The 27,064-nt window shown below is 45.9% G+C and overlaps 3 protein-coding genes across 5 annotated transcripts; 2 read left to right on the forward strand and 1 right to left on the reverse strand.

Annotated features, from left to right (window-relative positions):
- Window positions 1–6,193: 6,193 nt before the first annotated feature.
- Window positions 6,194–8,532, forward strand: LOC124693537 (auxin-responsive protein IAA10-like; the record flags this gene model as incomplete). Its single annotated transcript, XM_047227015.1, is given in 5 exon segments — window positions 6,194–6,527; window positions 6,966–7,264; window positions 7,611–7,713; window positions 7,826–7,887; window positions 8,112–8,532. Coding segments are annotated over 5 exon segments (840 nt in total). The 3' UTR covers window positions 8,168–8,532.
- A 455-nt stretch (window positions 8,533–8,987) lies between these two features.
- LOC124693536 (probable voltage-gated potassium channel subunit beta) lies at window positions 8,988–12,543 on the reverse strand. Its single transcript, XM_047227014.1, has 4 exons — window positions 11,980–12,543; window positions 9,857–10,000; window positions 9,438–9,602; window positions 8,988–9,330 (listed from the first exon to the last, which is right to left on the reverse strand). Exons 1-4 carry the CDS (start codon window positions 12,541–12,543, stop codon window positions 9,217–9,219), a joined length of 987 nt encoding a protein of 328 aa, XP_047082970.1. The 3' UTR covers window positions 8,988–9,216.
- Window positions 12,544–17,779: 5,236 nt separating this feature from the next.
- LOC124688915 (O-methyltransferase 1, chloroplastic-like) lies at window positions 17,780–22,315 on the forward strand. 3 transcript variants are annotated; one of them, XM_047222534.1, is made up of 8 exons: window positions 17,780–18,032; window positions 18,821–18,996; window positions 19,070–19,190; window positions 19,546–19,670; window positions 21,272–21,400; window positions 21,488–21,584; window positions 21,618–21,691; window positions 22,129–22,315. In XM_047222534.1, the coding sequence occupies exons 1-8, from the start codon at window positions 17,786–17,788 to the stop codon at window positions 22,198–22,200; spliced, it is 1,041 nt and encodes a 346-aa protein (XP_047078490.1). In that variant the 5' UTR covers window positions 17,780–17,785; the 3' UTR covers window positions 22,201–22,315. The 3 variants fall into 3 exon arrangements, with proteins under 3 accessions (XP_047078490.1, XP_047078489.1, XP_047078491.1); XM_047222533.1 differs by having other exon boundaries at window positions 21,488–21,691; XM_047222535.1 differs by lacking the exon at window positions 18,821–18,996 and having other exon boundaries at window positions 19,086–19,190; window positions 21,488–21,691.
- The last annotated feature ends 4,749 nt before the right edge of the window (window positions 22,316–27,064 follow it).

Raw genomic sequence — 27,064 nt, forward strand, 5'->3', positions numbered from 1 at the left:
GTAACTGAATAGAGAATAGGCATACACATAGTGAAGCAATTAAGATGAATCACACAACACCTTTTTTTTTACCAAAATTAAATCTAACATCTCTAAAACTACAATGTTTTATAGAGCACAAACAAAACTTAAAAATACTCAAATCAAAGTTCGTTAGCACAAGACCAGGCCATGGTCGATACACATAACTTAAGCTAATTTATGCATGATTATAATCCCACATAAAGTGCTATCCAACGTAACATAGAAGTTAGGTAAAGTTTGATAAATATGAGTAGATAGCACAATTTAGAACAATATGACCGCGTTTTATATAGTATTAACATATATAATAAAAACATAACTTTATTTGACAGGATTGTCTTTAAGCACATATAACGAACAAATGTTGTTTCACTTGCAAGCTTGTATTTTTCTACTCTAATGGAAATAACATCTAGTATATTTGAAGTGGAGATCTGTCCAGATCTCCTCCCATTAGTGGATTTGTGATTAAGGAGAGATGTCATTTATAACTAATTCTCTCAACATACAAATTAATTTTCATATTTTTTCCAACTACACAAGAAATGTAGTTATTTAAGAAATCATAGTGATTTTAGGACACAATATTTTACTCTAAGTCTTGCAATTAAATTGAAACACTACATATTTTGTGACATTAATTGACTTCTTTTTGAAGCTCCGCATGTTACAAATATCGCTTAAACCAAAATCCCAAAAAACATAAAAAAATTAAGTAACATGACTGAGTTTGCTTAGGTATATTTATGTGTTCACACTATAATATTATCCTTTGAATATTGTTTGCGAGCTTCAAAGCTTATAGTCTTTTAAATATATCCGTAAAGGTTTTAGAAGTGCATGTGTAAGTAGACAGAAAATTCTAGAGTATATAAGTTGTCTATGTGGGGTTTGTTCCCAAATAATTTGTATTATGTGTTTATTGGTTCTTCCGCGGTCATATAGGTCTTTCATATACCTAGGTTCAACGATAAGAGGTAGATGATCACAACATAGGTACTAAAACAACATATTTCACTATTAATAGCATATGCTCTTGGTAAAATATCATTTTTTTTTGTAGGTTGCAACAAAATTTCAGTATGTAGATGACATCCTAATTGGGGAGAGAACACTGGAATAACATTAATCTCAATTGTGGATTTTCGTTAGCTTTGAGAGGGTGTCTAGGATGTGGGTCAACTACATACAAAAATTGTGCTAATCCTTAGATCCAGCCCCCCATTCAGATCGATCCTCTCTCAGATATTTTTGTTTGGTTGGTTGAAGCCTCACTCACCAAATATCTAGGAATCCCAACCTTTTGATAAGCTAAAATAAGAAGGCACATATATGTAGAAAAAAATCCTTAGGATGATATATAGCTTATTCAGTTAGAATTACCCGTACTAAAAAAATCTAGCCAACATCCTCAGTTAAACGCTTTCCCTTTTAAGTTATCAAGTGAGATATTGAACTCATAAGATGGCCAACAACCTCTAGAATGACTCCAAAAAGGCCATAATGAAATTCATCTTTCTATCTTGCAAGGGTGGACATCGCAACGATGAAGGGAACCGACTAGTAATTTTGGTGCTCCGGCTAGTGGTGGTGGCGGTAGAGATGATGGCGGGAGCGGTGGGGGTGATGGTGGTCTTGGTGATGATTCAACAAGTGTTAGTGAAGGTGGTGATGCCTTGGTGTGCTTGGCACGGACGGTGATGCTTGACCTTGCGTCCTTTGGCTTTGTGTCGATCGTTTTGTCTTGGCGAGGACTAGTGTGACGTGGTTGTTGGTGATTGCGCACATTGTCGATCATTTTGGTTGTTTTAAATTATTGCCTATAGTCGCCTATTGTCGGATTGGTTGTTCAAAACTTTTTAAAATTGTATTTACAATTTTAATTACTGTGTTTGCCGCATCAATTTGGTCGCAACCCACGCAAGGCTTTAAAACCCGTTTGTGACGTTTATGGCGGCTCTTACCCGCGTTGTTAAAGGCCACGTTTTAAGGGCCTGTTAGAGATGCTCTAATGATGTAGGGGGAACCAACTAGATGCTCCTAGAGTGTTTCCCGATCTTTCACAGCGAGAACCTGGGGTAGAGAATTCTCCCAACAACGCGATGAACGCAGCCTGGAGAAGAGGGAATGAATCCAGCAAGCAACGGATCGATGAACGATACGCCTCAAACCTTGAGCTAGACAATCCTTGATGAACACAAGAACCTTCGCAGCGGATATAATAGATAAACGGCAACGCCGTACCCCCGGAGGGATGATACACGTGAACACACGCAATGGGGAAAACCCTAATCTTTAGTCTAAACTTAGCTAACCCTAACCCTAGCCGCACCTCCACCTTATATGAGGGATGGGGTGGCCGGCCAGCCCTTATTGGGCCTAACCTAATTCGACTTGGACAGGCCCAAGTCAAATAGACACAACTTAAAACCCTAATTTGGCCCACCACATGACCTGGCTACATTATTATTTCCTAATAACAAGACTATAATAAAATACTGGTACAACCTTAGACCTAATTATCATATCAATGGCTGTCCTAGTGTACCAGGCCTGGATACCCATATCATCTCTCCCCTTCTTCAAGAAGCGTTGTCCCCAACGCGTGAGGGTCTTACGGAAAAGGTGACGTGATATGAACATGACACGTCCTCGCCGTCCTCAAGTCTTGCTTGCCTTCCACACCACATCCTGACTCGCGGCCTGCTTGACTTGATACAGCACTTGGAGCCTCCTTTCTTCTTCACATGAGCTTGGACTTCGGCGCCAATACCTTCTTCTTGCGAGGTTTTGATGGACCCCTGTGTCGCTGAACATAACCCTGCACAAGATGTGTAATGCCTGGGCCACATAAATGTCTCACACGTCCATCCTTGCCTCGATGCATCCGCGGTGTCGCGGAAAACTGGACTGCAGTACTCCTAACACGGTAGTGCCACTACCCACTGTCTCCTCTGACGCGCTCGCCTCCCACTCCTCCCACGCGCATCTGCGCCACATGTACTGAAACACCATCAGCACAAACGTCATCAGTCTGCATACTAGCATCAACACAAACTGGAACTGTAGCACATGCTGCAACATCCATATCAACAATAAGTGTAGCTTCATCCGGCTTGTCACCAACAAGAACTGGCTTGTCATCTACATGCATGGCTGAAACATCACCAACATCAATGCTCGGAACATCATATACCTCTTGCTGCACTTTAGGCTTATGCAACTTCTCTTTACGCACCACTAACTCCACATCGGACTTGATATGATCATCACCCATAGGCTTCAAAGTCCGCTGTTTGCCACCATGCATAAAATAATATGTATTTGCTCGCCCAGCATGTGTCACATTGCGATCATACTGCCAAGGACGCCCAAGTAGCAATCCACACACCTCCAATGGCAACACATCGCACTCTATCTCATCAACATAATCATCAACTGTAAATATCACACGCACCTTGTGAGTAATCTTCAGCATACCACAACTATTCAACCACTCTAGACGCTTAGGTTCAGGAAGACGCCATGTAGACAACCCCAATGCTGCCATCGCCTTGCTAATGCCATTAGTACAGCTACCACCATCAATCATCAACTTGCAAGCCTTGCCCTTGATAAAGCACTGAGTCTGAAACAAACTCCACCGCTGAACCTTGTCAACTGCCTTGCAAGCATCATCTTGTACCTTCTTGAGTTGCATATTCAGCCCGCTCAATGGTACATCCTCCTCAACGATCCACGGTAGCGCTCTTGGTATCAGAGCCAGGTTTCCTCTCCTCTGAAGATATCACCTTGTCCTTAGTGACTGTTGGTAGTGGAACAATCTCCTGAATAGGAACTATGCACTTGTCCACTTCCTTCATTGCATGCACAACTCTAGATGGCTGCTCACTCTCCTCCATATACGGTAACACGAAACCATTACGAAGAAAAGTTTTGTAGTCCTCCCAAGTTTCAGCAAATTCACCTATGTCCACCGCATCATGCCAGCAATGTTCTAATGCTTTGTCCACACGCCGTAGAGCAAGATAATATGCATAAGATCCATTGAACTTCCTATTGTATATGCGGCATCGAGCAAAACCCAACTCCATGTTCCTCTCCCAGTCTTCATACTCCGGAACTATCGCAAGACGGTGTAGATACCAACGAAGACTGGATGGCGGACGCTGTTCTCCCTTCAAGCTGTCCAGATAGTCATTGAAAACCTTACTAGATTTCGTCGGTAGAGTACACCTCATGCCCAGAACATCGCCTGGAAAGGACTGCACCGCGGAAGAGTGCGGAGAAGCAAAGCCAGACGACTGCGCTGAACTGAAAAGAGGCCAATCTGGCCCAGCAGCTGGTTGAACCAGGCTGGTCACCGGTTGGATCGGCCCAGCAACCGGTTTGACCGGGCTGGTGACCGGTTTGACCGGGCTGGTGACCGGTTGGACCGGTCCTAGAGCCGGTTTGACCGGCCGGCTGACCGGTCGAGCGCGCTGAAGCCCCTGGTCCTTCATCCGGCTGGCACCGGCCTGAGGGCCGGTTTGGACCGGGCCGGCCGATTGTGGGGCCGGTCTGACCGGGTTCTGGGCCGGCCAGTCCGGTTGTGGGGCCGGTTGACCGGGTCGTGCGCCGGACGGGGTCCGAACAGCCATCTTCTTCCCCGATTCTAACTCGAAAATTCGCGATTCTGGCCGCAGAAACTGCCCGAAACTATGGAGAAACTTCGCCCAAACAGCTCCAACTTCCTCCAACTCAACCTCCTTCGACCGAGAGCCAATCTCCACCGATCTAGAGCCAACCTTCTCCGATGCAAACCGATCTAGATGCGACCGATCAACAAAACCTCGCCGTGATCAACCCAGAAATCTGATACCACATGATGTAGGGGGAACCCACTAGATCCTCCTAGAGTGTTGCCCGATCTTTCACAACGAGAACCTGGGGTAGAGAATCCTCCCAACAACGCGATGAACGCAGCCTGGAGAAGAGGGAACGAATCCAGCAAGCAACGGATCGATGAACGATACGCCTCAAACCTTGAGCTAGACAATCCTTGATGAACACAAGAACCTTCGAAGCGGATATAATAGATAAACGGCAACGCCGTACCCCCGGAGGGACGTGAACACACGCAATGGGGAAAACCCTAATCTTTAGTATAAACTTAGCTAACCCTAACCCTAGCCGCACCTCCACCTTATATGAGGGATGGGATGGCCGGCCAGCCCTTATTGGGCCTAACCTAATTCGACTTGGACAGGCCCAAGTCAAATAGACACAACTTAAAACCCTAATTTGGCCCACCACATGACCTGGCTACATTATTATTTTCTAATAACAAGACTATAATAAAATACTAGTACAACCTTAGATCTAATTATCATATCAATGGATGTCCTAGTGTACCAGGTCTGGATACCCATATCATCTAAATACGGGACAATCACCTCGGAGGTATGCTTTTGGCGGAATATTTTCCATGCTAAACTCTAACCCTAAGAGAGACTCTATGTTTTTTTTTTTGACAATCAATACCATATATATTCATAGCAATAAATAGTACATGGTAGAGATACATGAACTGACTTCAATGATAACAAAATAAAGTCTAAAAGATAGTAACAAATCTTCGAGGTCTTCAATTTCTTTCTTCTTCCAGAACACAATCTTGTACTCTTCGAAGGCAGCCAAAGATAGATAGCGAACCATAGACTCGTAGATACCGACGAAAGTTCTCCCATAATTTTTTGAGCCGCAATGCCAAGACTGCGTGCACGCACGCAACCATTAGAGCAGTCATACAACATCGGCAAGAGTACCAACACCAGTATATCAGGGAATAATAACCGACTAGCTTTATCGTCGTCGATGGAGAGCCGAGAGTACGAATCACCATAACCCTAAGAGAGACTCTATGTTGTTTAAGGAGGAAAAGAGACTCTTCGAAAGAGCAGGCGCTTCGTAGCAATATAGCCCAGCCCCAGCACGCTATGGCCCGCACGTCAGTAAAGCAGCAGGAGGAAAGCTTCCTACACTACACGGCTACACTACACGCACGCATACCCAGGTCTCAGCTAGATAATCATAGCCCTCTCCCTTTCCTCCCTCTCGAGGTGTCTCCTCTCCCTTCTCAGCTCTCTCACACACAAACCCAGCCAAGAAACCTGAGCAGCAGCAGCAGACAGCAGCGGCCCGATGCGGGGGATGGGAGGCGGACCGGGGCCCACGGAGCCGCCACCGTCTGCGGCGGAGGAGGTTGTGGAGGAGAACTCCGGCGGAGAGGAGGAGGAGCTCGAGCTGGGGCTCTGCCTCGGGTCCAAGAAGCAGCAGCAGTCACCGGCGCCTGCGCCGTGCCGCATCCTGACGGCCCGGGACCTGCAGCCGGCCGCGGCGCTGTCCCCGGACTCCTCCGTGTCGTCCTCCTCCCCCGCGGCGGCCAGCAGGAGGGCCAAGGCGGAGGAGGGCTCCAACCCCGGCGCGTCGCCCGGGACGGTCGCTTCCGGCCACCCGCAGAGGTGAGCGGCTTCACGAGCTCAGCCAAGCTTGCTTCTTGCTCTTCCCTATCTCTTCTAGTTGACGCCTTGGAAAAAATTGCGTTTCGTTCCGCCAAAGCTTAACATTTCTGCATAGATTAATCACTTACTCCTATCAACACGCTGCAAATCCCTCACAAAAAAATGCAAATTTTTCACTTATCTGAAGCTCTGAACTGCCCACATGTACTGTCCACTTTACACTTCCCAAAAGAGTGTGCCAGCAACACTGAAATGGGGATATCTGGCGGTTGATTTGCCATTCTGATCCACACAAACCAACACTTTTCCTCTCTGATATCTCGCATGACACCACAAGGAGATCAAGGGACATGATGTCAGTGTTCCCTGATCTGCTGAGCCACCCGTATCAGCTTGATCTTGACTAATCCCAACCACCCTGTTTCTGTCTGGACGCAGCTTTGGAGTGGTGGGATGGCCACCAATAAGAACGTTCAGGATGAACAGCCTGTTTGGCCAGGCTAAAGACACTGCCCCGGACGCCGATACCAAGAAGACTGCAACCGATGAATCCGAGTTGCTGAAAGACAAGGAGGAGAGCGAGAAGAAAGGCAGGACACCCGGATGGGTGAAGGTGAACATGGATGGAGAGGTCATTGGGAGGAAGGTGGATCTCAACGCCCATCGCTCGTACAAGACCCTCGCCTTAGCCCTTGAGATCATGTTCAGCAAGCCGTCCGCTGGTCTTTGTGCTCCTAGTAAGCCTTAATTGCAACTACTGCCTTGTGTAGTTCGTAATTTCGCTGATATTGAGATCACATGATAAATCTGAAACTCTAGATGGTAGTAGAATTTGGTTTCACATAAATCGTTAACCTCATGTTTGATTCCATGATCTGTCAGTTCAATGTGACTGCATTAGATTTATGGTGCTACAGTTATGGCAGTCGTGTTGGTGAAGTGCAGCATCTTCGGGCATTCATAGTTGCATATTGGAGTACTCTACTTAAGAAGTTGATGGCAACTTTAATTGCAAATACTGTATAAATCTTCCAAGCTTTTGATGTGTTCTTATTCATCGTATTGTTGTCTTGGAATTATCAGGTAGCACGAAGTCGCCCAGGCTGTTAGACAACTCTTCTGAATACCAGCTGACATATGAAGACAGAGATGGGGACTGGATGCTTGTTGGAGATGTCCCTTGGGAGTAAGCCCTCTGGACTGTGCATCTATAATTATACATGCTCGACACTAGTAAGATATTGTACTTACAAGCTTCCGAGTTCCTCGGAATAATTCTCCGGATGTTTGGTGTGCAGAATGTTTGTTGGTTCCGTGAAAAGGCTTAGGATCATGAGGACATCTGATGCCAGTGGTCTTGGTTAGATTCTTTCTTACCTCTTTCATGTGATCAACAATTAGCCAAGCATTTGAAGGAACTTTTAGTTAGAATGCATCATTGTTTTGTCTATAACACAATGGTGGCTGGATGATAAAAAAAAATTAGCACTTGAAGACTTCAATATTGCAATCACCATATAACATGTGTAACTATTTTTGCCCTACCTTGATTGACAATGCTGTTTTGCCAACATTCTACCGCAGGACCACGAGTTCAAGCTATTCACAGAATTGTAACTCCAACAAGAGGGAGAACATGAGAGCACCCGGTGAGCTGATGAAAGAGTTAGAGCCGAGCTTTGAACGCGTTCGACACCACGTTTGTGCAGCCAATGTCTGTGGCATAGTCGTGTGATTATTTCTACGTAGTTAAGATAGCAGAAGCTAATGTCTGCTTCTGGCGACTTCTTCTGGGCTTAATTCTATTTTTGCCTCCTGTCCTGGTTACTTCTTCTGAGATATGTAATTTTTTTTCCTGCCACCTACACGTCCGTCAGTGCGAGCATGCTATTTCTTTGTGTGGCAGAAGATTGTACCTGTGCTTACTCTGATATGTTTAGCTGTGAGATGAGAAGGCAGCTCCAGCAGACAGAGCCCTGGGAGGGAGTGCTGATAGCTTTGCTTAGACAATGTGTACTGTCAACTAACTAACTAACAATACCAAACGGCTAGATTTCCTTGCCGACCAGCAGAAAGCACACGCCCAAATCATGATCTCAGTAGATGCCCTGCTTTGGACACTTTTGGATCACATCAATTTCACTGTTCATCTTCGTCATAAATTTCATACAGACCGTGTATTCTGTAAGCGGTAGCAGCAAACAAGTTAATTTCTTTCTTCTCTTCCTTACCATCCACCCAAAACAGAGAGGCCTGCAACATCAGAAGTTCAAAAACAAAGGAACAAAACTTAGTGGTGGTACTGGATTGCCTGCCATTGAAATCTTGCAGCTCGACCAAGGAAAGAGAACCAGGGAGACAAATTCTCCAGATTCGCGGTCCTCGCCACAGCTAAACAATGGCAGGAGAAACAGGCCAGTACGACAGCGTAGCAACGGTCCAGGCAGAACATTACAGGAATCACAAAAGATGCCATCCATTCATCCATCCACAAGATACACACGGAACAGACTACGTCTGTAACAAAGTATCATCATGTCCACAAGAGAAATGTTTCACACGCTGTGCATATAAACGACTACACGGAACGAGGCATACAGGTTCAGGAAATTGGGCAGTGGAGATAAAAGCTGGCTAGAAGAAAATCCACAAGGTGAACGCCAAATCCCTCACACTTGTAAAAACCGCTTCATCTGTATGACTCGAGGCGCTTCGGCTTGCTCTGGACAACCGCCTCAATCTTCTCAAGGACCTCTGGGGTCAGCAGGGGGATGACTTCGAGAGCCTTCATGTTCTCAACAATCTGTTAATCATGGGGTTGCCAAGTGATGGGTTAGTATTACTAGTAGCGGGAAAAATGGTGTGGTAAGGATTTATCTTACGCTAAAAAAAGAGGCCAATGCAATGTACCTGGCTTTCTTTAGTGGCTCCAGTAATGACAGACGACACGTTGGGGTTCGATGCACACCAGGCGATACTAAGTTGGGCCAACGAAACGCCAAGCTCAGAAGCAATAGGTTTCAGCCCGTTCACTTTTCTAAGTGTGTCGTCAACGAGGGACCTGTTCGCCAGGTTCTGGGGAGAGAAACAAAGCACTCACCTCAGGATCATTTTCGCAATAATACACGTCAGGTCAAAAAGTGTCTAAGAATGGATAGACTATTACAGACATTCAGATTAAATGGCATGGAAGAACGCCATAAAACAGAATAAGCATCGCTAATTTCTTAGGGATCGTCTCAAGCAGGTGGCATTAATATTTTAAATTCATTTAAGAGGAAAAGCAGCATCACACGTGTGCAATACAGTGAAAAAGTTTCCGTAATTACCTTGTAATTATCGAGGGAAAACCGACTTTCAGCAGGAATATTCCCTTTGCTATACTTCCCAGTGAGAACTCCTGAAGCTAGAGGACTCCATGTAGTCAATCCGATGCCATAAGTATTGTAAAGAGGTACGAACTCAGACTCAACCTGCAAAAATACAGAACATTTCTTAGTTTTTGTGACACAATGATGTGAATACCTATACCTGCTGACACCATAAAGTGTTTTGACTAATATTCCAAAAATATAGTCCACAACACATCGGTGATAAAAGCCGAGCTGATACTTGCTCAGTCGACTGTCAAAGGTAGCCAGCGCAAACAAGAAACAAACTCCAGATAGACACGAATAAAACATAATGTACGGATCTAAATATGTGCTTTGGCAGTTCCATAGCAGAGTGTTTCATATGACTAATATTCCAATTGGTAACTAAGCATCCAACAAATAAGATCTGACCATTTCATAGACTGTAAAGTAGTACTGCTTACAGAATTCTGCATGGTACATCATAATAAGTAGTCCCCAGAAAGTTTCGAAATGATGTTCACTTTATGGAACATGCAATTTGGGAAATGAAGAATGATACCTATTACAAGTCGAAATAACAGCAAATGTTTCTTTTAGACAGGTATATGCTAGACTACAAAAGGTTAGCACCAAACCAATTATAGACCCCTAGTATAATACATCATAGAAAGCTATATTCCTTGTACTACGGAGTACTTGATTTCCGGCTACAATTTCCAGGTTGCAAAAATGACTTATTTTTCCAAGAACACCAAGTTGCAAAATTAGCTCAAGACCCAGTTTTGAAAACTGCAAATGACCCGTACTGTTGCAACTTTTTTTTGTTATCAGAAGGTTCCTTTACGGAAGCACTCGGGCTGGGCTCGTTTTCTTGCCAAAACATATAACATGCTCATGGAATCTTGTTTGTCCAAAATAAACCACAAAATATCTTAGGAGGAGTTGCACTTTTGAAATGCTATGGCAGCACACCTGAACATCAACTGCCAAAGTGTTACAAGTCGAAATAACACAAAATGTTTCTTTTAGAAGCTACATGCTAGACTACAAGAGGTTAGCACCAAACCAATTATAGACAACTATAATGCATCAAGAAAGTGCCCAAGTCTACTTTAAGTGATCTGAAGCTAGGTTGAGATAACTCTTGTGTGAACTTAAAATACAAGCCCTTAACTAGCTTATGAGATATTAAAAAACAACTTAAATGACAGCTTATTAAGTTAATCAGGAAAAGTAGGCATCAGCCAATTGAATACACAGATCAACAATGACAAGGACAGGTGGTGCCTCTTTTTTCTGGTTGGACAAGACCAATATCAAAGTGTCTATTCGATCAAGACTAAATACCAAACAATGATCCAAACTACAATCATGTAAAGCATCTTCCTTCTGGCCTAAGCTGTCTCTACTTACACCTAACCTTTCGTTATCAGCTGCTGTCTACCTGGAACACTTTATGATGCAAAAGTATAGTAAACAATGCACAGCCAGCACCTCCGTCTGATTTAGGAGCTATGCTACTCGAGTGCCATCTAGGCCACATCACGAAAGGTGATACTCCCTTAGTCCCTTGATTGCAACTCTCATATGTTCCAGTGGCAAAAGGCAAGCAGTCTCCATCACTGAAAATGAACAGTAGCGCTCTCTCGAGTGACAGATGCGCAATCGAGGCCGCCTTTTTGAAGGGAACCAATTCTCATGTACTCCTCCTTTAGTCCGTCCTTTGAGTGTAGGTAGGTTGCTAATGGGGAATGGTACTTGTTTGTGCATGATCCAAGAGTAAATTCCCCTCCTACCATCAATCAATTGTACTTGTACGTTGCTAATTAACGGGGCATGGTACTTGGGTGCAGTAGTACTCAAATTCGCTCTATTATGAGCTGTACTGCATTAAATCAAATTATCCCCTACAAATTTCAACGGAGGCACATTCTGGGGCTTGAAAGCATCCCAAGAGGGGGCTGGCACTGGTGAGTCAACGATCCATTGCTAGTACAATAGTACAGTGCAGCACCGCATAATTAGAGATGAAATTAGGACCTGCGCAAGTACTAAGAGAACATAAGAGTAGTAGAATTAAGCTGATGTATTAGTACCTTGTGTCGGGAGAAGAGGTTGTACTCGGGCTGCTCGACGATAGGCCCGACAAGATCAAGCCTATTGGCAACGCCCCACGCCTCCGTAATCTGCTGCGCGCTCCACTCCGACGTGCCCCAGTAGAACGCCCACCCCTGATCAATGACCCAGTTCATCGCCCTCACCGTCTCCTCAATCGGCGTGGTGGCATCCGGCCGATGACAGTACACCACATCCACGTACTCCATGTCGAGCCGCCTGAGGGACGCTTTCAGGCCCTCGACGAGGTGCTTGCGCGAGAGGCCCTTGTCGTTGGGCCCCTGGCCGCCCCAGAAGAGCTTGGTGGAGACGACGACGTCGGCGCGGCGCCAGCCCAGGTCGCGCATGGCCTGCCCCATGATCTCCTCGGCGCGCCCGTTCGCGTAGACCTCGGCGTTGTCGAAGAAGTTGACCCCCGCGTCGCGCGCCGCCTGCAGGAGGGTCTTGGCCTCTTTGACGTCCAGCTGGTTGCCGAAGGTCACCCACGCGCCGTAGGAGAGCTGGCTCACCCGGAGGCCTGAGCGGCCCAGGTTGTTGTACTGCATCGCAGAGGGGGGGGGGTGGACGGAACGACGGACGGACGGCTCGCCGGCGGCGGGGGGCGGTTTAGATCTGTGTGCGGCGTGAGTGTGGAGTGTGGGGAGGAAGACGATGGAGATGGAGATGGAGAGTGGATGTGGCTATTTCTAACTCGGCTTCTAGGTGGCGGGTCGAGCGGCGGACAGGTGGACCGTGCTGTGCTGGGCCCGCGAGTCAGTGGGAATGAGCAGTCGCTGTTGCTCTGGCGGACGGTACGTGGGGACAAGGGTGGTGGGGCCGCGGCCGGCGGTTTTGCCGGCGGGAATCGATACCTGACGTGTGGGCCGCGAGAAGAGCGGCATCTGGTAGGCGTGCGTGTCCTGGCAGAGGAAGGGAAGGCGAAAGCGCTTCGGATCTCTTCTGTTCTGGCAGGTACTCTGATCTACAGTATACGCATTATTCAACGCAGTTTCTTGGAGGTGCTCATAGGGGTAGTGTGTGCGTGTGTGCGTTCATAAATGTGAGTGTGTCCGCGTATGTATGAGCGTCTTTGATTGTATTGTGTTTCACAAAAAAAAAAAAGAGTCAAATACCTGTAGTAGGTCACCGGATCTATCCGTGTATTTCGTTTATTTAGAGAAGTGGTAATTACGGATCTACGGTCATCGATGATTTGCGTACCTGGAAATTTGGGTTTGGATACTCCGAGTCACAAGGCTTCCAAGAAAGAACTACATCATTGCCGTCGAGGTTGGTGTTGGGATACCTTGCCGTCGCCGTCGATCTTGGAGTCTCTAGGGTCGTCGCAAGGCTAGGAGCGTCGAGGCTTGAGGTCACCGTGACCGGCGAGACTCGGAGGTGGTTCAAGCATATGCTCGAGCTCGGTGGCCATTTTGGGGCGGCTCGGGTGTGGATGAAGGACAACGACGCGGGAGGAGAGGAGAGGGCTGCATGGCCGAAGAGAGACGAAAGGTCGGAGCGAGGCGCTGCTCGCTGGTGGAGTTCGGGACTCGCGAGACGAGTCATACAACATGGTGGCGACGAGGGGAGGAGGGAGTGCGCGTTCTTGGCACTCGAGCATCTTCTTTTAGTTGGGCTTAGGCTAAAAGTGAAATATCGTTAGTTGAGTTGGTGCAATACATTGGTTATTTGGGTAGATAGGGCAATTTGAGTAGTACTAGTCCTTGCCACCCGATTCTCCCAAATTAAATACGGATTTCAATAATTTTTTATGAAACACCAAAACTAACAAACCTGAAGTTTTATCCTGTTGAGCTGGGTGTCACTGCCGTGCTAGTTTTGCTTGTTGCCTTGTTGGTTGTCCGATCGGCGATCTTGTTCGGGAAAAGAAAAAGGGAGGAATGAAGAATGGGGTGCAGGACGAGACAGAAAATCTTGGAGCGATCGACCTCTGCGAGACTTCCAAAATATGCAACGTGGGTGGGGCGGTGACGGCACCGCCGTGCCCGTGCGAAGCCAGAAAAGGATCCAAAGATTCGAGGAGCACCTGCGCCACGTGCGCTCTGGGTTCCTTTGTGCGGGTACGGTCAGGGCCGGATCCGATCGAGCCACCCAAACTGCTCGCACTTCCGCTTCCAAGAGCAATACAGTTTTTTTTAAGGCTTCCAAATTTAGTACAGTATATTTTTCTCAATCTCGATATTTTGCTCCTACCTAGTGAATTGTGGATAGAGTTTTGTAGGGGTTGGATGACCAGTAACGGATCACCCAATACTTTAGAGTATTATTCGTCTTAATCCTACAAAAACTCAAGTACCAAACAAGGTCTAAGCAGACTGAATTTCTGGCTTTTTTCTTTTCTTCTCTAACGGGTAAAGTTCTCAATGAACCTAGAGCCTGCAAGCAGCAAATGTGCGATTACAAAAAGAAACCTACAGAAAATAAAAATTACAACAATCCTTTTCTTTTATAGCTAATGTCCCACAAAACTTCATAGAAACACAATCAAGTCCAGGATCATTGCCCACAAAACACCGCGTGGCGTGAGTTCCCTTGCACACCGCCCCGCCTAGCTCGTGTGCCGGTCTGATCCGTTCCATCCCGCTCATCCCCTGGTCCGCACGAGCCAGGCTGTTGCCCCTATGCCTAGTAGCTCCCTTGCGCTCACACCACGCACACTCACCGACGTGACCTGTCGGGCCACCCTTCTCCACGACCAGGTTGAGGACGAGGCCAACTCGCTCTGCCTGGGGGGGTCCCAATTTGAACCCGCGGTGGCCGATTTCGGTATTTTGCGATATATTGTTATCTATCCCTGGATGGATTAAGTTGAGGTTCACCGGAATTTAGCCAGACTCCAGCGTGTCTATCGGCGGAAGGTGTTGGTGGGAGGTGACATATCCCCAACCACCAGTGTTAACCGTATACATGCACCGTCAGTTTGGCTTTAAATCGCCTCTAAAACTTAATATATAAGGATCATGGGCATGTTCGGTGGTGCCCTCTAAAAAAATTTAGAGGTTGAACGAATTTAAGAGGGTCTATTTTCTCAACTAAAATAAAACACTAAAAATCGGTGAATTTAAGATTTAATCACTTAAGCATCTCTAGCAAAGCCCGTAAAACAAGCCAAAACTGAAAAACTCCGGCGGAAATACGGGTTAGGGCCGAAACTGGGACAAAACGGAGCCCGAACTCGCGGCCTGGCCGTATAACGAGTTCGGGCCCCCGAGAAACTGGGCGGCCACCCCATATTAAAAGGGCCGCAGAGGGGAGTTCGATTTACAAATCCTACTCCCCCCACCACTTTCACTCCAGTCGCCTGCCTCCTCTCCGGCGAGCCATTCCGCCGCCTCTGACGCCGCTTCGCCGCTTCTGCCACCACCCCTCCGTCCGCAATGGGGCGGTTAAGGCAGTAGGTAGGGGAGGGGGCCGAATCAGCGGCGGGAAGGAACCACGGCGTCCACCGGGTGTACGGTCGGAGGCGGGCGTGCTCCGACTGCTCATGGAAGCGGGCGACACTGCAGTGGCCGCGTGCTATCGCACGCCGGCAAGCGCGCGTGGAGGCTCTCGACGAAGCATAAGCGGAGGTGCCCCCGCTGGCTCGTGTAGCCCGTCGCTGCCAGCGCTACCCCCACGCGGCAACAACGACGACGACGCAGACGGGCTGCCTGTAGCCTGCGGGAGCTCGGCGAAGGCGGCAGCGTTCGCGGTGGCGGCGCTCATCATCGCGTAGGAGTCGCCGGCGAGGAAAAACCCTCCGCCGCCGACAGGAAGCGCCTCGGTGACAATCCGGTGCCTAATCTAGTAGTTTAGATCTCAAATTAACGAAAGTAGGTCCAACTATCATGTATTTTGGCTAGTTTAATGTAAATTAACGATGAATCAAGCTTGATCGGAGCAAAATGGGTTCAATCGCGAGTTTGATTTTCCCGCGATGTTTCATTTTCGCTTTTTCAGTTCGCGAGTTCGGTTTCTGATCTGCGTCGTGACAAAAACCATCTAAACTCTATAATTAGGAAGACCGAACGCATTCGGAGATATGCCGACTCTGCTAGAGATGCTCTTAGAGCATCTCCAACAGGCGCGCTATATCGCGGCGCGCTAAAACTAAGAATCCGCGCGCGGTAAACAGATAGCGCGCGCTGTGCCGTTTTTTCCTCCGCCGGACGCGCTAATATGCAGCGCGTGCGCGCGCGGGAAAAATGGTCCTCCGCCGGGCGCGGCAAAATACAGCGCGCGCGGCGCGGAAAACAGATTTCTAGACTATTTTGCATTCACAAAGATCAAATAAACACACATAATTGCATTCACAATTCATGAAACAAATGACACAAAGTGCAACAACATCACATAGTTCAACAAGGACACACAAAATGACGTAGTTCAACAATGACACACGACATATGGTTCAAATGGACAAAGTGGAACACATAATGCATATCACAAATGCATATCACACTTCCGCATTTTCCAAGTCAACACCTTCTTCTTCCTCCTCGTCATCTTGGGTTGAAGGAGGAATAGTAGCATTCATGGAAGACACGAAGCCTCCCGGTGGTGCTCCCATACTCCCATACACACCACTCACGGAGCCTCCCATGGTCCCTCCAAACACTCCTCCATAGCTTGGTCCTCCCATGCCGGCCATGCCTCCATAGCCTCCCATGCCGGCCATGCCTCCCATGGTGGGCATGGGCATGCTTCCCATGCCGGCCATGCCTCCCATGGTGGGCATGGGCATGCTTCCCATGCCGGCCATGCCTCCCATGCCTCCTCCAAACGTCGGCATGCCTCCTCCAAACATGCCTCCTCCAAACATGCCGGTAGTGGAAGTGTTCACGAGGATCCAACATTCATTGTCTCCATGAATGCCGCATCATCCACTCTACATTGCAATGAAATTCATTACCATCGGCTAGGTATGCATGTAAACCACAATTCGACAAAAAAGTAGTGTTTTTTACCTCTCGGGCATTTCACCATCCACCATATGTGCGCACGCGCGGTTGTCGAGACGGAGGCGTCGGGCCGGGTCGGCGGAGGAGGAGGAGGAGGAGGCGCCCGGTTCGGCGCCGGAGGAGGAGGCTGTCGGCGGGGGACGGGCGCCCGCTTTCTTCGGTGGCGCGACGGCGGCGGGGCCGAGGTGCGGCCGTTTGGTCGGCGGCGCCTTCCCGCTCCTCGCGCGCGGGCCGCGCGTTGCCGGCGCGCTCGCGCGGCCATCCGCGCCGCGGCGGCCGCCTGCGTGCGGTGCCCGCGCGGCGGGACGAGAGCGCCCGCGCGCGGCGCCGTTGGGTTCCCGGCGTCGGGCGCCGCCGCTAGGGTTTGGCGGTGGCGCGGCGGAGCGTGGCGGCGGCGGAGGGTGTGACGAGTAGGGAGGGGTTGGCGGGTTGCCGGAGGGGTCGTCCATCGTCGGGATCGCCGGCGGCGCGCGGAGACGACGGCATTGGGCTCGGGGCAGCGACGCGGAGGCGGAAGTTTCGGCGCGGCGGATTTTCGCGCTTGGACGAGCGATGCGCGCGCGGCCGGCGCCGACGCGCCGGATATGCTCGCTCCGGATTGTGCAAAACGCCGCGCGCCCTAAATTTTTACAGCGCCGCGCTCGTTTACCGCGCTCTGCCGGAGCGCCACTTTCCTCCCCGCGCGCGTCATATCGGACGTTTTTATGCCGCGCGGCCTATATAGCGCGCCTGTTGGAGATGCTCTTATAAGGGTTTTTATTTTAAGAAAGAATTAGGAAGGGGTCTTCTAGATGATGATATGAGAACGGGAGGACCAGTCACGGCTGTAGGGCATGTGACGTCAGCCATGCTCGTGCTGCCGACGCTCGCCGCCCGGCCTCTCCGGCCACCTCCGCGTCTCGCTCCCCCTCCGCTCGCCTCCTCCTGGAACTGCCGAACGAAGAGGACGCTCTTGCAACCGGGCCCCTTCGCCGCCGGCGCCGACACCCCCCGGGGCCGCGGAGGCCCGCTCCCGGAACCGGAGCAGCGCGACCAGCTCCTCCTTGCCGCCCTCCACGCCGCTCGCCTCAGGGACGAGGAGTCACGCCGCCCAGGTTAGCCGTACGCATCGTGTGTTCTGGCTTGTTTGAGTCAACGATTGTGCCGGTGTGGTACTACTGCGTTACGCACGACGTGGCCACGAATTGGAGGGTTCCTTCTGCCCCTATGTCCAGCCTGAATTTGTTCAGGGTCCAACTTATCCTTTATGGAGTTATCACACTAGATCTTTTTTGTTTGTCTCTGATCTGACATTTGCAGATATTTTACTGGTAGACATCTCAGCATTCATCCCAATGCATCAATCCCAATGATCCAGAGCTCTTCTAAATTTCCGCATTGACTTTAGTTAGCATGCATCTTTTCACCAAATCATGACTGTGTAGGTTCTATTATTCACATTTGAAGCTTGAAAGAGCTGTCTGCCTGCCAAGCTATATATCCTCGGCTACAAAGCACATTCCATTTAGCATGTCAATACTATCACATCTTCTCTTGACAACTAGATAAGTTCATTTTAGGCAAGTAAAAAAGAATCATAAATGTGTATGCTCTTATCTTATTTGTGTTCCTGATGATGTGCTGCAATGTTTCATTTTGTGCCGTCACATGATTACTTTAGTTTTACCTGTTCTAGTTGCATCTTGCATGACCATTTGTTTTCCAAATTAGCTACAGTGTCTCAGTCCCAGACAAGGTAAAGCACGATAGAATTGTTTGAATCTTGTTTTTGCGAAGCTTAGATAATGATATCTGGAGAGTATTACTCTAGAATTTATTTTTAGTGACTAGTAATATGACTGTTTGCCAATTCTAATGTTTCATAGTAATTCCGTGGTTGCAGATCCCCTTTTTATCGATCCATATGCTGCTGTGCTACTTTCGCTTGATGTGGCACATCACGCTTCGGAACCTCTCGCCTTGCATTTAACGCCATGTGCAGACCATTATCGACTAACTACTAGATATGTTGATGATAAATTGCAAAATTTGATAACCAGTTCAGATAATTTTAGACAGGTACTGAAATTTACCTAAAATTTATGCCAGTTGTCTTCCAGTCTACCTGAGGAGCAAGGCTTATTCCTTATAGATTGTTTTGTTGACAGATGGAATGGACACTCGTCCATATAGGCTGAGTTGGCCAAAGTTGTCTGTCGTCTACGATGTATCACCTGGAAGAGTCTTCAGTGCAGCAGCCCAGCAACTCAGAGGTGTGACTAGTATTATGCTGCGCAGTCCTATTTTCGCCCTTCTGAGGAACTGGTGCATGTCTTTGTTATCGAAGATGAACGTTTAATATTTCACTTGTCCGCTGAGTGCTAATTATTCACATGTCTGAAACAGTAAGATGTATCTTATTCGAGGCTAACAGAAACATGTAATCATCAAAGCAGTATTTTTGTTACAGTGTTAGCGAATCTATTTCTACGTCTCTACTTTTTGTAACTGTGGAGGACGAAAATAATAATGCTATATGTTATTTCCAAATTTGGATTTATTTCTGCGAGGCTGAAAATTGATGACCACTAGCTCCTGTAATTTTATTTATTTCTTGGATGATGACAGGGGCAGGAGCAAAAATACCCAGGAATTGTGTTTTGCTGCATACTCCTTTAGAGTCTCCTAATTTACAGGAGGGCTTGTGCAAAAATGGCTTCAACGGAAATAGGCCGAGCTTGTGGGTACTGCAGGTAATTAGCCTTACCATTCAGTTCAACCAAATATCTGCTAATCTTTTTGTGCATTTTTCTTGCTAGTTTATTCTAGTTGGTTCAAGGATGCTTACATATTAGCTATAGATTCAGCGGTGCATATTTTATGGATGTGGCACAATTATGTTGCGTTAGAATTAGTTTGTGGTATTTGAAGTTCAATAGCTGACATCACCTTTGAAGGACTAATTGCTGTATCTTGATCCATGGATTATGTGTTCTCTTTTATTTGCATTCACAATAACCAACATATTTATCGTAAGACATAGTTGCACAATTACCACTTGCTGCATGCTTCAGTTACCATCCATTGCATACCAGGTGTGTGCCAGGGTATGGAAAAGTAGTGGTCTTTGAGTAATGGCTCGTTCCTGCATGTTCTTGCGGGTGCAGGGTACTACGTGAAATTCTGCAATTGTCTTAGTTCTTTTGTTGTTTTAGCTCAATTGTATATGTGTGGAGTAGTAGTAATATAGTGAGGATGAAGATTGAATTCTCAAGAATCAAAGACAAGACTGGACATAACAAACAAACTAGAATCCAGCAAAACCTGACCATCCGATACACTGGATTGCCTATTTTGTGCACATCTCTAATACGTCCTCTCAGATCCGCTTCAGTAATAAATCGTGTCTGGCATTTGTCCATAACTTCGAATCTGCAAAAAAATGGGAATATAAAACGCAAGGCCTTGATTATTTTGGCTAGTTTCAGCTGGTTTAATTGAAAAACTCGGAAACTTCATGCCTGGTCAAGGTTTGGGTCTGAGCTTCTGGTTAATTTCTCAGTGAAGTTTTGGAAAATCTGGTTTTGTTAAATTCTGTGTCTACTACCGTAGCCATCATACACTATGCTTGGCCTACAACATGCTCACAGCTGTACACATGGGGCACTGTCTTGGTGCTAGAATCAACAAGCACTCCTGGACCAACCCTATCATAATGCAGTACTAGATGGGTCATGTTTTATGTTTGGTCTGTAACATGGTGGGAGTGTTAATGATTTAAGATGGAGGAGATGCTCCTGTACCCTCGTGACATGACACTTAGTCAAAGATGGTGCAGATGAAATGCAAGGGCAGGACTTGAGAGGACAGGCTGACAGGGTACACAAGATAATACTTTGCTTAATCGATAATGAAATAGGGTCAGTCATTTCATAGCCAGCGGACAAGGTAAATATGTGTATGGAAAATAACAAACTTGGAAATATCCCTAACAGGTCTAAACATGCTATGTGTAAAGAATATATGGAATTGTATACCTGTTTTGTTGGGGCTGTGCGCGCTAGGGCCTGCTCCCTCCCTATAGAACTCTCTTACATCTAATAAACCTTAACTGTCAGATCCATACCATGCTTCCAAGAAATCCTGTTCAACCATTTCCCAACCAAAATGTCAAGCAGCGAGCAATATACCTTTTGAAGTTTTACTTCCCTGATGACTATATGTCTACTGTATCAGATAATTTAATCTGCATTGGCAAATTCTATATAAGCTTGAACCTGTTTGGCCTTTTGTTCAATATAAGAAAAGCTCTAGAAACTGCATTTTGTGTAACAAAATTGCCATGTCATTGCAGGGTTTACCTCTGTTCACTTCTTCAAGCTTGGAAAGCCTTTTGCTCGTTATAAGCAGTTTAGCAATGAAGGGGAGTATCTTCATAGGAGAGTTGACACATTTTCCAGATTGGACAGCAGCAGCAGACATGGTTGATTTAAGTCCTTACTATATAAGAACATCTATATACTTGTACATTGTTCATCAAATAACAGTGTCGTTGTCCTACACTATGCAGGTCTCTGAGAAAGATAGGCTCGAGAACCTTTTCTTTACCCAGGGTTTCCAGGTCAGCTTTGTTCACTATGAAAATGTTGCAAAGGATCTTGGCTTAGGTTATGAAAATGTTGCAAAGGATCTTGGCTTAGGTCTAGCTCCTCCAAGGAAACAATGTGGCAGAGTCCTTTTGGTTGCTGAACAGCTGCGATTTTCAGATGCACAGGTAATACAACCAATGGGAGACACTAAACATCAATTTTGGCTTTGATAGTTTTGGGGATTGGCATGTGCTCAAATAGTTTAGAAGAAAGTCTATTTCTCGTTAGCACTCCTTATGTAAAAAGTTAAGGTTTTTGATATGTCATTCTAATAGTATAATTATCTCTAAAGCAAGATGAGTTTAGTGGTACCCTTACTTCAGTTGATACTTGATAGTCTATAACATACATTGGCAGTGGCAGCACCCGCATGTTAATGGTGCAACCAAATGGACCCAGTTAGCTAGACCAAACTGCGCAAGGGCTTGAATAGACAAAATGAACTGAAAGAAAAGGATTGCACAATAGTCGAGTAATTGGGGACCTGACTGCTCACATTTACTTTTGTAGGCCATCCTTGCAATTTTGACCCCTGTTTTCTCTTGTTTGTATGGCTTCACAGATGGAGAGTTTCAGGTCCCATTTTGAAAGAACAGAGGAGGATGCTGATGAAGAAGGATTCGAGGAACTTTAGTTCCGTACGTACACAGTGCATTTAAGATTTCAGAATGGTTTTGGATTGCTATTGAAGAAGGATGCATTTTGTTTTCTTGAGTTAAAATTATGTCTGGTTCTAGTCTATGGCATAAAGGGTTTTACAGTTTACTTCTAAAACACGCAAACGGCGCTCTCTCAGTGAATACAGGTTTCTTTGTCTCGGTGTTGCATGCTAGCTTCTCGAGTCGTTGAATTATTTTACTCTGACCAAGTTGAAGAAAGAAGTGCCACAATACTCTGATGTTGGACGCCGAGTATATTCCATTATTAATTGTCAGGTTATAGTCAGTCAGATTATAACCACTTCATTTTTCCACATGATAATTAGGCCTCCACTTCCCCATCACTCTCATGAATCAATAACTTATCAATCGTGAACTTACGCATCAATTTTTTTTGCCTTAGCTTTAGCCAAATGTGAATCAGACAGAAACTTCACATCTGATTTTGTTTGCCTCAGGACATCCTGAAGTGCTCGAACTTCCCGGGATGTTCTCATCCACTGACAGTTCCATCTTGAAGCTATCATTGCTCCCGGTGGTCCTCCTTGAAGGAGGCGCTGATTCCACTAAATCATCAGTTTCATCTTCATCTACTCCTCATTTCTTTATCCTCTTCATATCATCGATGTTTTGTGTTGTATTCATTAAATCATTATCGATAGTATTACCGGTTTAGTTCTCTACCAAGAAAAGCTATGTAGCAACGCTGCCTCCTTGACCGACCAGAACCGCCGGCGCAGTGTTGGTATCTATATTACCATCACTAGATATCAACCGCTTCCTCAGGCCACATGGAAGGCAGCCAAGATCATCTAGGTCCTTGTGTCATAGGTTCATGTCTTCATCTTCATCAACTCTTGGTTCACGGCGAACCCTTCCTCTTCCTCTACCCTCACATCCACCTCTTTTGCTAATGTGGCTGCCTTCGGCCCTTGGTGGTAAAGTCTCAAGAGGCCATAGCATCTAGCCTTCCCACCCGCACCCTTGCACGACATGAACTCCATCACCACATTCCTCAACCACATGTCCAATAAGACCACAAAAAATGACACAAGTTTGGTGATTTCTCATATAAGACCAGACACTTTTTCTTCCCCTTTAGGACTAAAGGAACCAACTGAAAAAAGGTTTACTGATATCCAGAAAGACTTGTGATGCAGGTATTTTTCAGGATTAATCCTACCCTCATTCACAATAACCGTGAAAGTTGGATCCCCAAATTTCTTTGCTACCTTTTCAGACAATTCCTTCTTCCTCATTAGGTCATCTGGCAATCCCTGGATACATTCCCACATTGGGATCTTATCAAGCTTATACTCCTGAACATGACAATGACCACAATCAATTACCCTATTCCAAATTTCCAATCGCCAAGGAGCTAGAATTGGACTAGGAACAAGTTTGAACCGATCACCTTGAAGGTAACATCCTGCGCAAATGCCTAGGCATTACACATCTATTTGAATAGTGTCGTGTGACTAAAGGGTTTGGTTGTGTGGACTTTGAAAATCCCCAACCATCTGACCTCCTTGATCAGTCCATCAAGCTCCTCCGAGAAATCTAGATCCTCTTCCTCTTTTCCATGAAGGCTCAGGCCCTCAAATTTATCCTCAAAACTGAGATCAGCCATGGGGTTCTTCCCACCTCTCCCAGTATTCGGCGATGAACTCCCGTCGCCTCCTTTCCCGCCACTGGATCAGCCGTGCAACCTCGCTCTGGGGAGCGTAGGGAACAGTGGAGAGAGATGTCAGCCGAAGATCCTCACTCCGAGAGCGTAACCACGTCAATCAAGGTGATTTTGGATTTTTGGTAACTCATGTGGCACACTGATAGAGGAAGACGAAATCCTAGAAAAACCCTAGGGGTCATTTGGTCTTCTTTTGTCTGGCGTGTTTGTTATTAAGATGGCAACCTTAATGCTGAGTGCTTGTATTGTCATGGTTAATTGTTTCATGGAAACACAGTAACACGCATGTCCGGTTTTCCTTGTGGGATGGCAAAGAACCTTTAACTGTGATATATTACTTTTATACTCTACCTAGACCGTCACTGAGGATCTGCAGCGTGCCAAAGCGCGCCTATGGTTCTAGTTCGAATGAATGGTCCATATCAATATTGGGAGATACGCTCTCAACCACAAACATAACCACACAACAATATTGCAAGTATATGATCTGCCAAAACATCTGTAGTATATGGCAAATCAGCTCACAGTAACAAATGACTTTCAGAAATTCTGTTGAATCGGCTGATGCGGCACTCGGAATCACTTTTAGCCCTAGCTGCCTATTTGGATCAGACATACAGATGGCTGATCCAAATAGGCAAGCAAGCTAGAAGTGATTGGATAACGGTGCAGAGAAGAACAACAGCTGCTGCTACTACCGCTAAGGCTAACCATGGATTTCTGAGATGGTTATGCCACAACCAGGCCATCCATCTATTTATACGATTCTGATAATAATCTTCCATCATAAGGCAAACCGATTTAAGATAGTGCGCACTATTCTGATCAAAGTCCACATTCTTACCCAGCTTACTGAAAAGAGTTGACACTTCTTCATCGGTACGCATGTGGTTCATGATTATTCCTTTGCGAGCAAGCAGTGCAACATCACGGGGTGTACTAACAAGCTGGGAAATAAATGCAATATATGCAGTTAGATCATTTCCATACTGCGAGCATGTTTGCTCAAATGCAACCAAGTTCCTGAAGAGGCAAGCGGTGTTTTCATCAATAAGCAAGCATGGAATTTCGACCTGTCCTTTGTTAAAACTTATGTCCAGAAGAGAATGCTGGTTATGCTCGGTTTGCACTTTCCTTGTAAACTCAATTCCAGCTTCATGATACTGTTCCGCTCGTCGCCATCGACTCAGTGTCTGACAAGAACTTACATGAGACGCCTGCTGATATCTGTAGCCACTTAGTTCGGGATGTCTGGACCAGAAAATAGTGAGACGATTTGACCATCTGTTTCCAACTTGACAATGCTTCTCTGGTTGAATCCTTCGTTGAGGGCGGAAATACATATGACACAACTGGAGCAAGTGATCAAAGTCTTTCTGCCCATCAAATTCTCGAGCCACTGTTGTGTACTTCTGAACATTGAGTTCTAAATATTTACAGACCTTTTCCGTAAGTAGATCTGGAGCTTCTTCTCCCACAAGTAACCCATATATGCTCTTCAGAACAGAAAATGGTAACTGGTTCTCAAGAAGTAGTAGGTCACGAAATACTTCGCTATGATGCCATGCAAATACCGAGTCATGTTTGGGCTGCTCCAGGATCCTTCTGGTCATAGCATTGTTCGCCTGAACTAATATGGCCAAGTTCCACGCCTTCTGTTGAACACAAATTGGACGATGTCCTGGCACTCATACTTTCAGTACTTGCTCCCTTATGAAATGTATGCTCCATAATCCCCCCCTGTTTTGCTATTGTGTGTTGAAGTGGTTCTCTGCCCTGATAATTACTATCAGTTGCATTTTCTTCCTTAACGCACCAATCTAAACCATTTGTTACACCGAGATAAACAAGTAGAAAGCATCCATCGAGCATGAGCATTCGCAGGAAAATGTCACTTTCCAGCGAAACTTCCTGAGAGTAGCAACTCCTTGCCTGCTTCTCCAAACTTTCCATGACTGTTAGATAGAACTCCAACTTTTTTCTGTAGTTTAGTTTCAGAACGTAATCTAGGCAGTTCCATTTTACTTTCTCCATAAACAGCAGGGAAGAATTTCCATGGTAATAAGGACCGATGGACAGAACTTTTGGTTCGTAAGATAACTTGTCAACTTGTTTAATGTTTTTCGGAACTCGGAAAATCATGCACAGTTTTCTTCGCTGGTCGTGTTCTTTGTAGATTGATCGGTAATAACTTAGCTTCCTTTCCATCAAATTCGCCAATTCATCGATGTTCATAGCTTTTGCTCTACTCATCTCACCTTGAGCCGTCATTAATTACTCAGTAACATGACACTAATGGATGATAGATAGCAGGGAGCTGAGAACAGTAAAGAAACATAGTAAGGGCAATATTACTAACTAATGTTCGCAAAGTAAAACCATGTAGTAAAGATAACAGTCTGCTTCATACAAAGCTAAGTATCTCAGGTAACTTTGGAAACATATTTCATAAGCCTGCTGTTAAGGGAAAAAATAAAACCACTGCAGATTTTAACAATCCAATGGCTAGATCCTACATTCTACTATACATTATACAATCATCTATTATATTATAAAGTAGTAAAAAGCAATGGCTTGGATTAGCTAGACATAAGAAACACAAAAAGGAATGGCTAGATTCATTGCAGAAGTCCAGGGACGTACACTATATTGAAAATCAATTCCTATCCAATACGGATTAGTCATATGATTTCGGAGGAGGGTATCAAGCAATATGAAAATATTAAATTGGTCCTTCACACGATATTTCACCCACGTAAATATTACAAGAATGAGCAGGTAGAATAATTATAAGAACATCAATCACCCACATGTTCCGTGCATGAATTATTTGCATACAGCCTTTATATGAGCTCCATGTATCAAAATTTGGAATTGATTCTATCAGAATACAGTAGCAGTTTGATACACATATATTTCAACATATACTGAGGAATAAAATAAAGTTATTACTTTTTTCATTTCATACCATGCAAGTATCAACATGGTTCGAGTGGAAGCTAAAACCTAAAAGGATTTCGACAGCAAGAGACTGGGGTTAAGCTGAGGCATATACATGAATTGGTGGTCAGTGGTGAATTTTCACAAGCTGAAAAAATGGAGGAGCAATAAAGTACTGTACGATTTGAAAGTCTATGGTTTCTTATCACAGG

The sequence above is a fragment of the Lolium rigidum genome, chromosome 2 (assembly GCF_022539505.1).
Source record: "Lolium rigidum isolate FL_2022 chromosome 2, APGP_CSIRO_Lrig_0.1, whole genome shotgun sequence".
NCBI classification, from domain to species: domain Eukaryota; kingdom Viridiplantae; phylum Streptophyta; class Magnoliopsida; order Poales; family Poaceae; genus Lolium; species Lolium rigidum.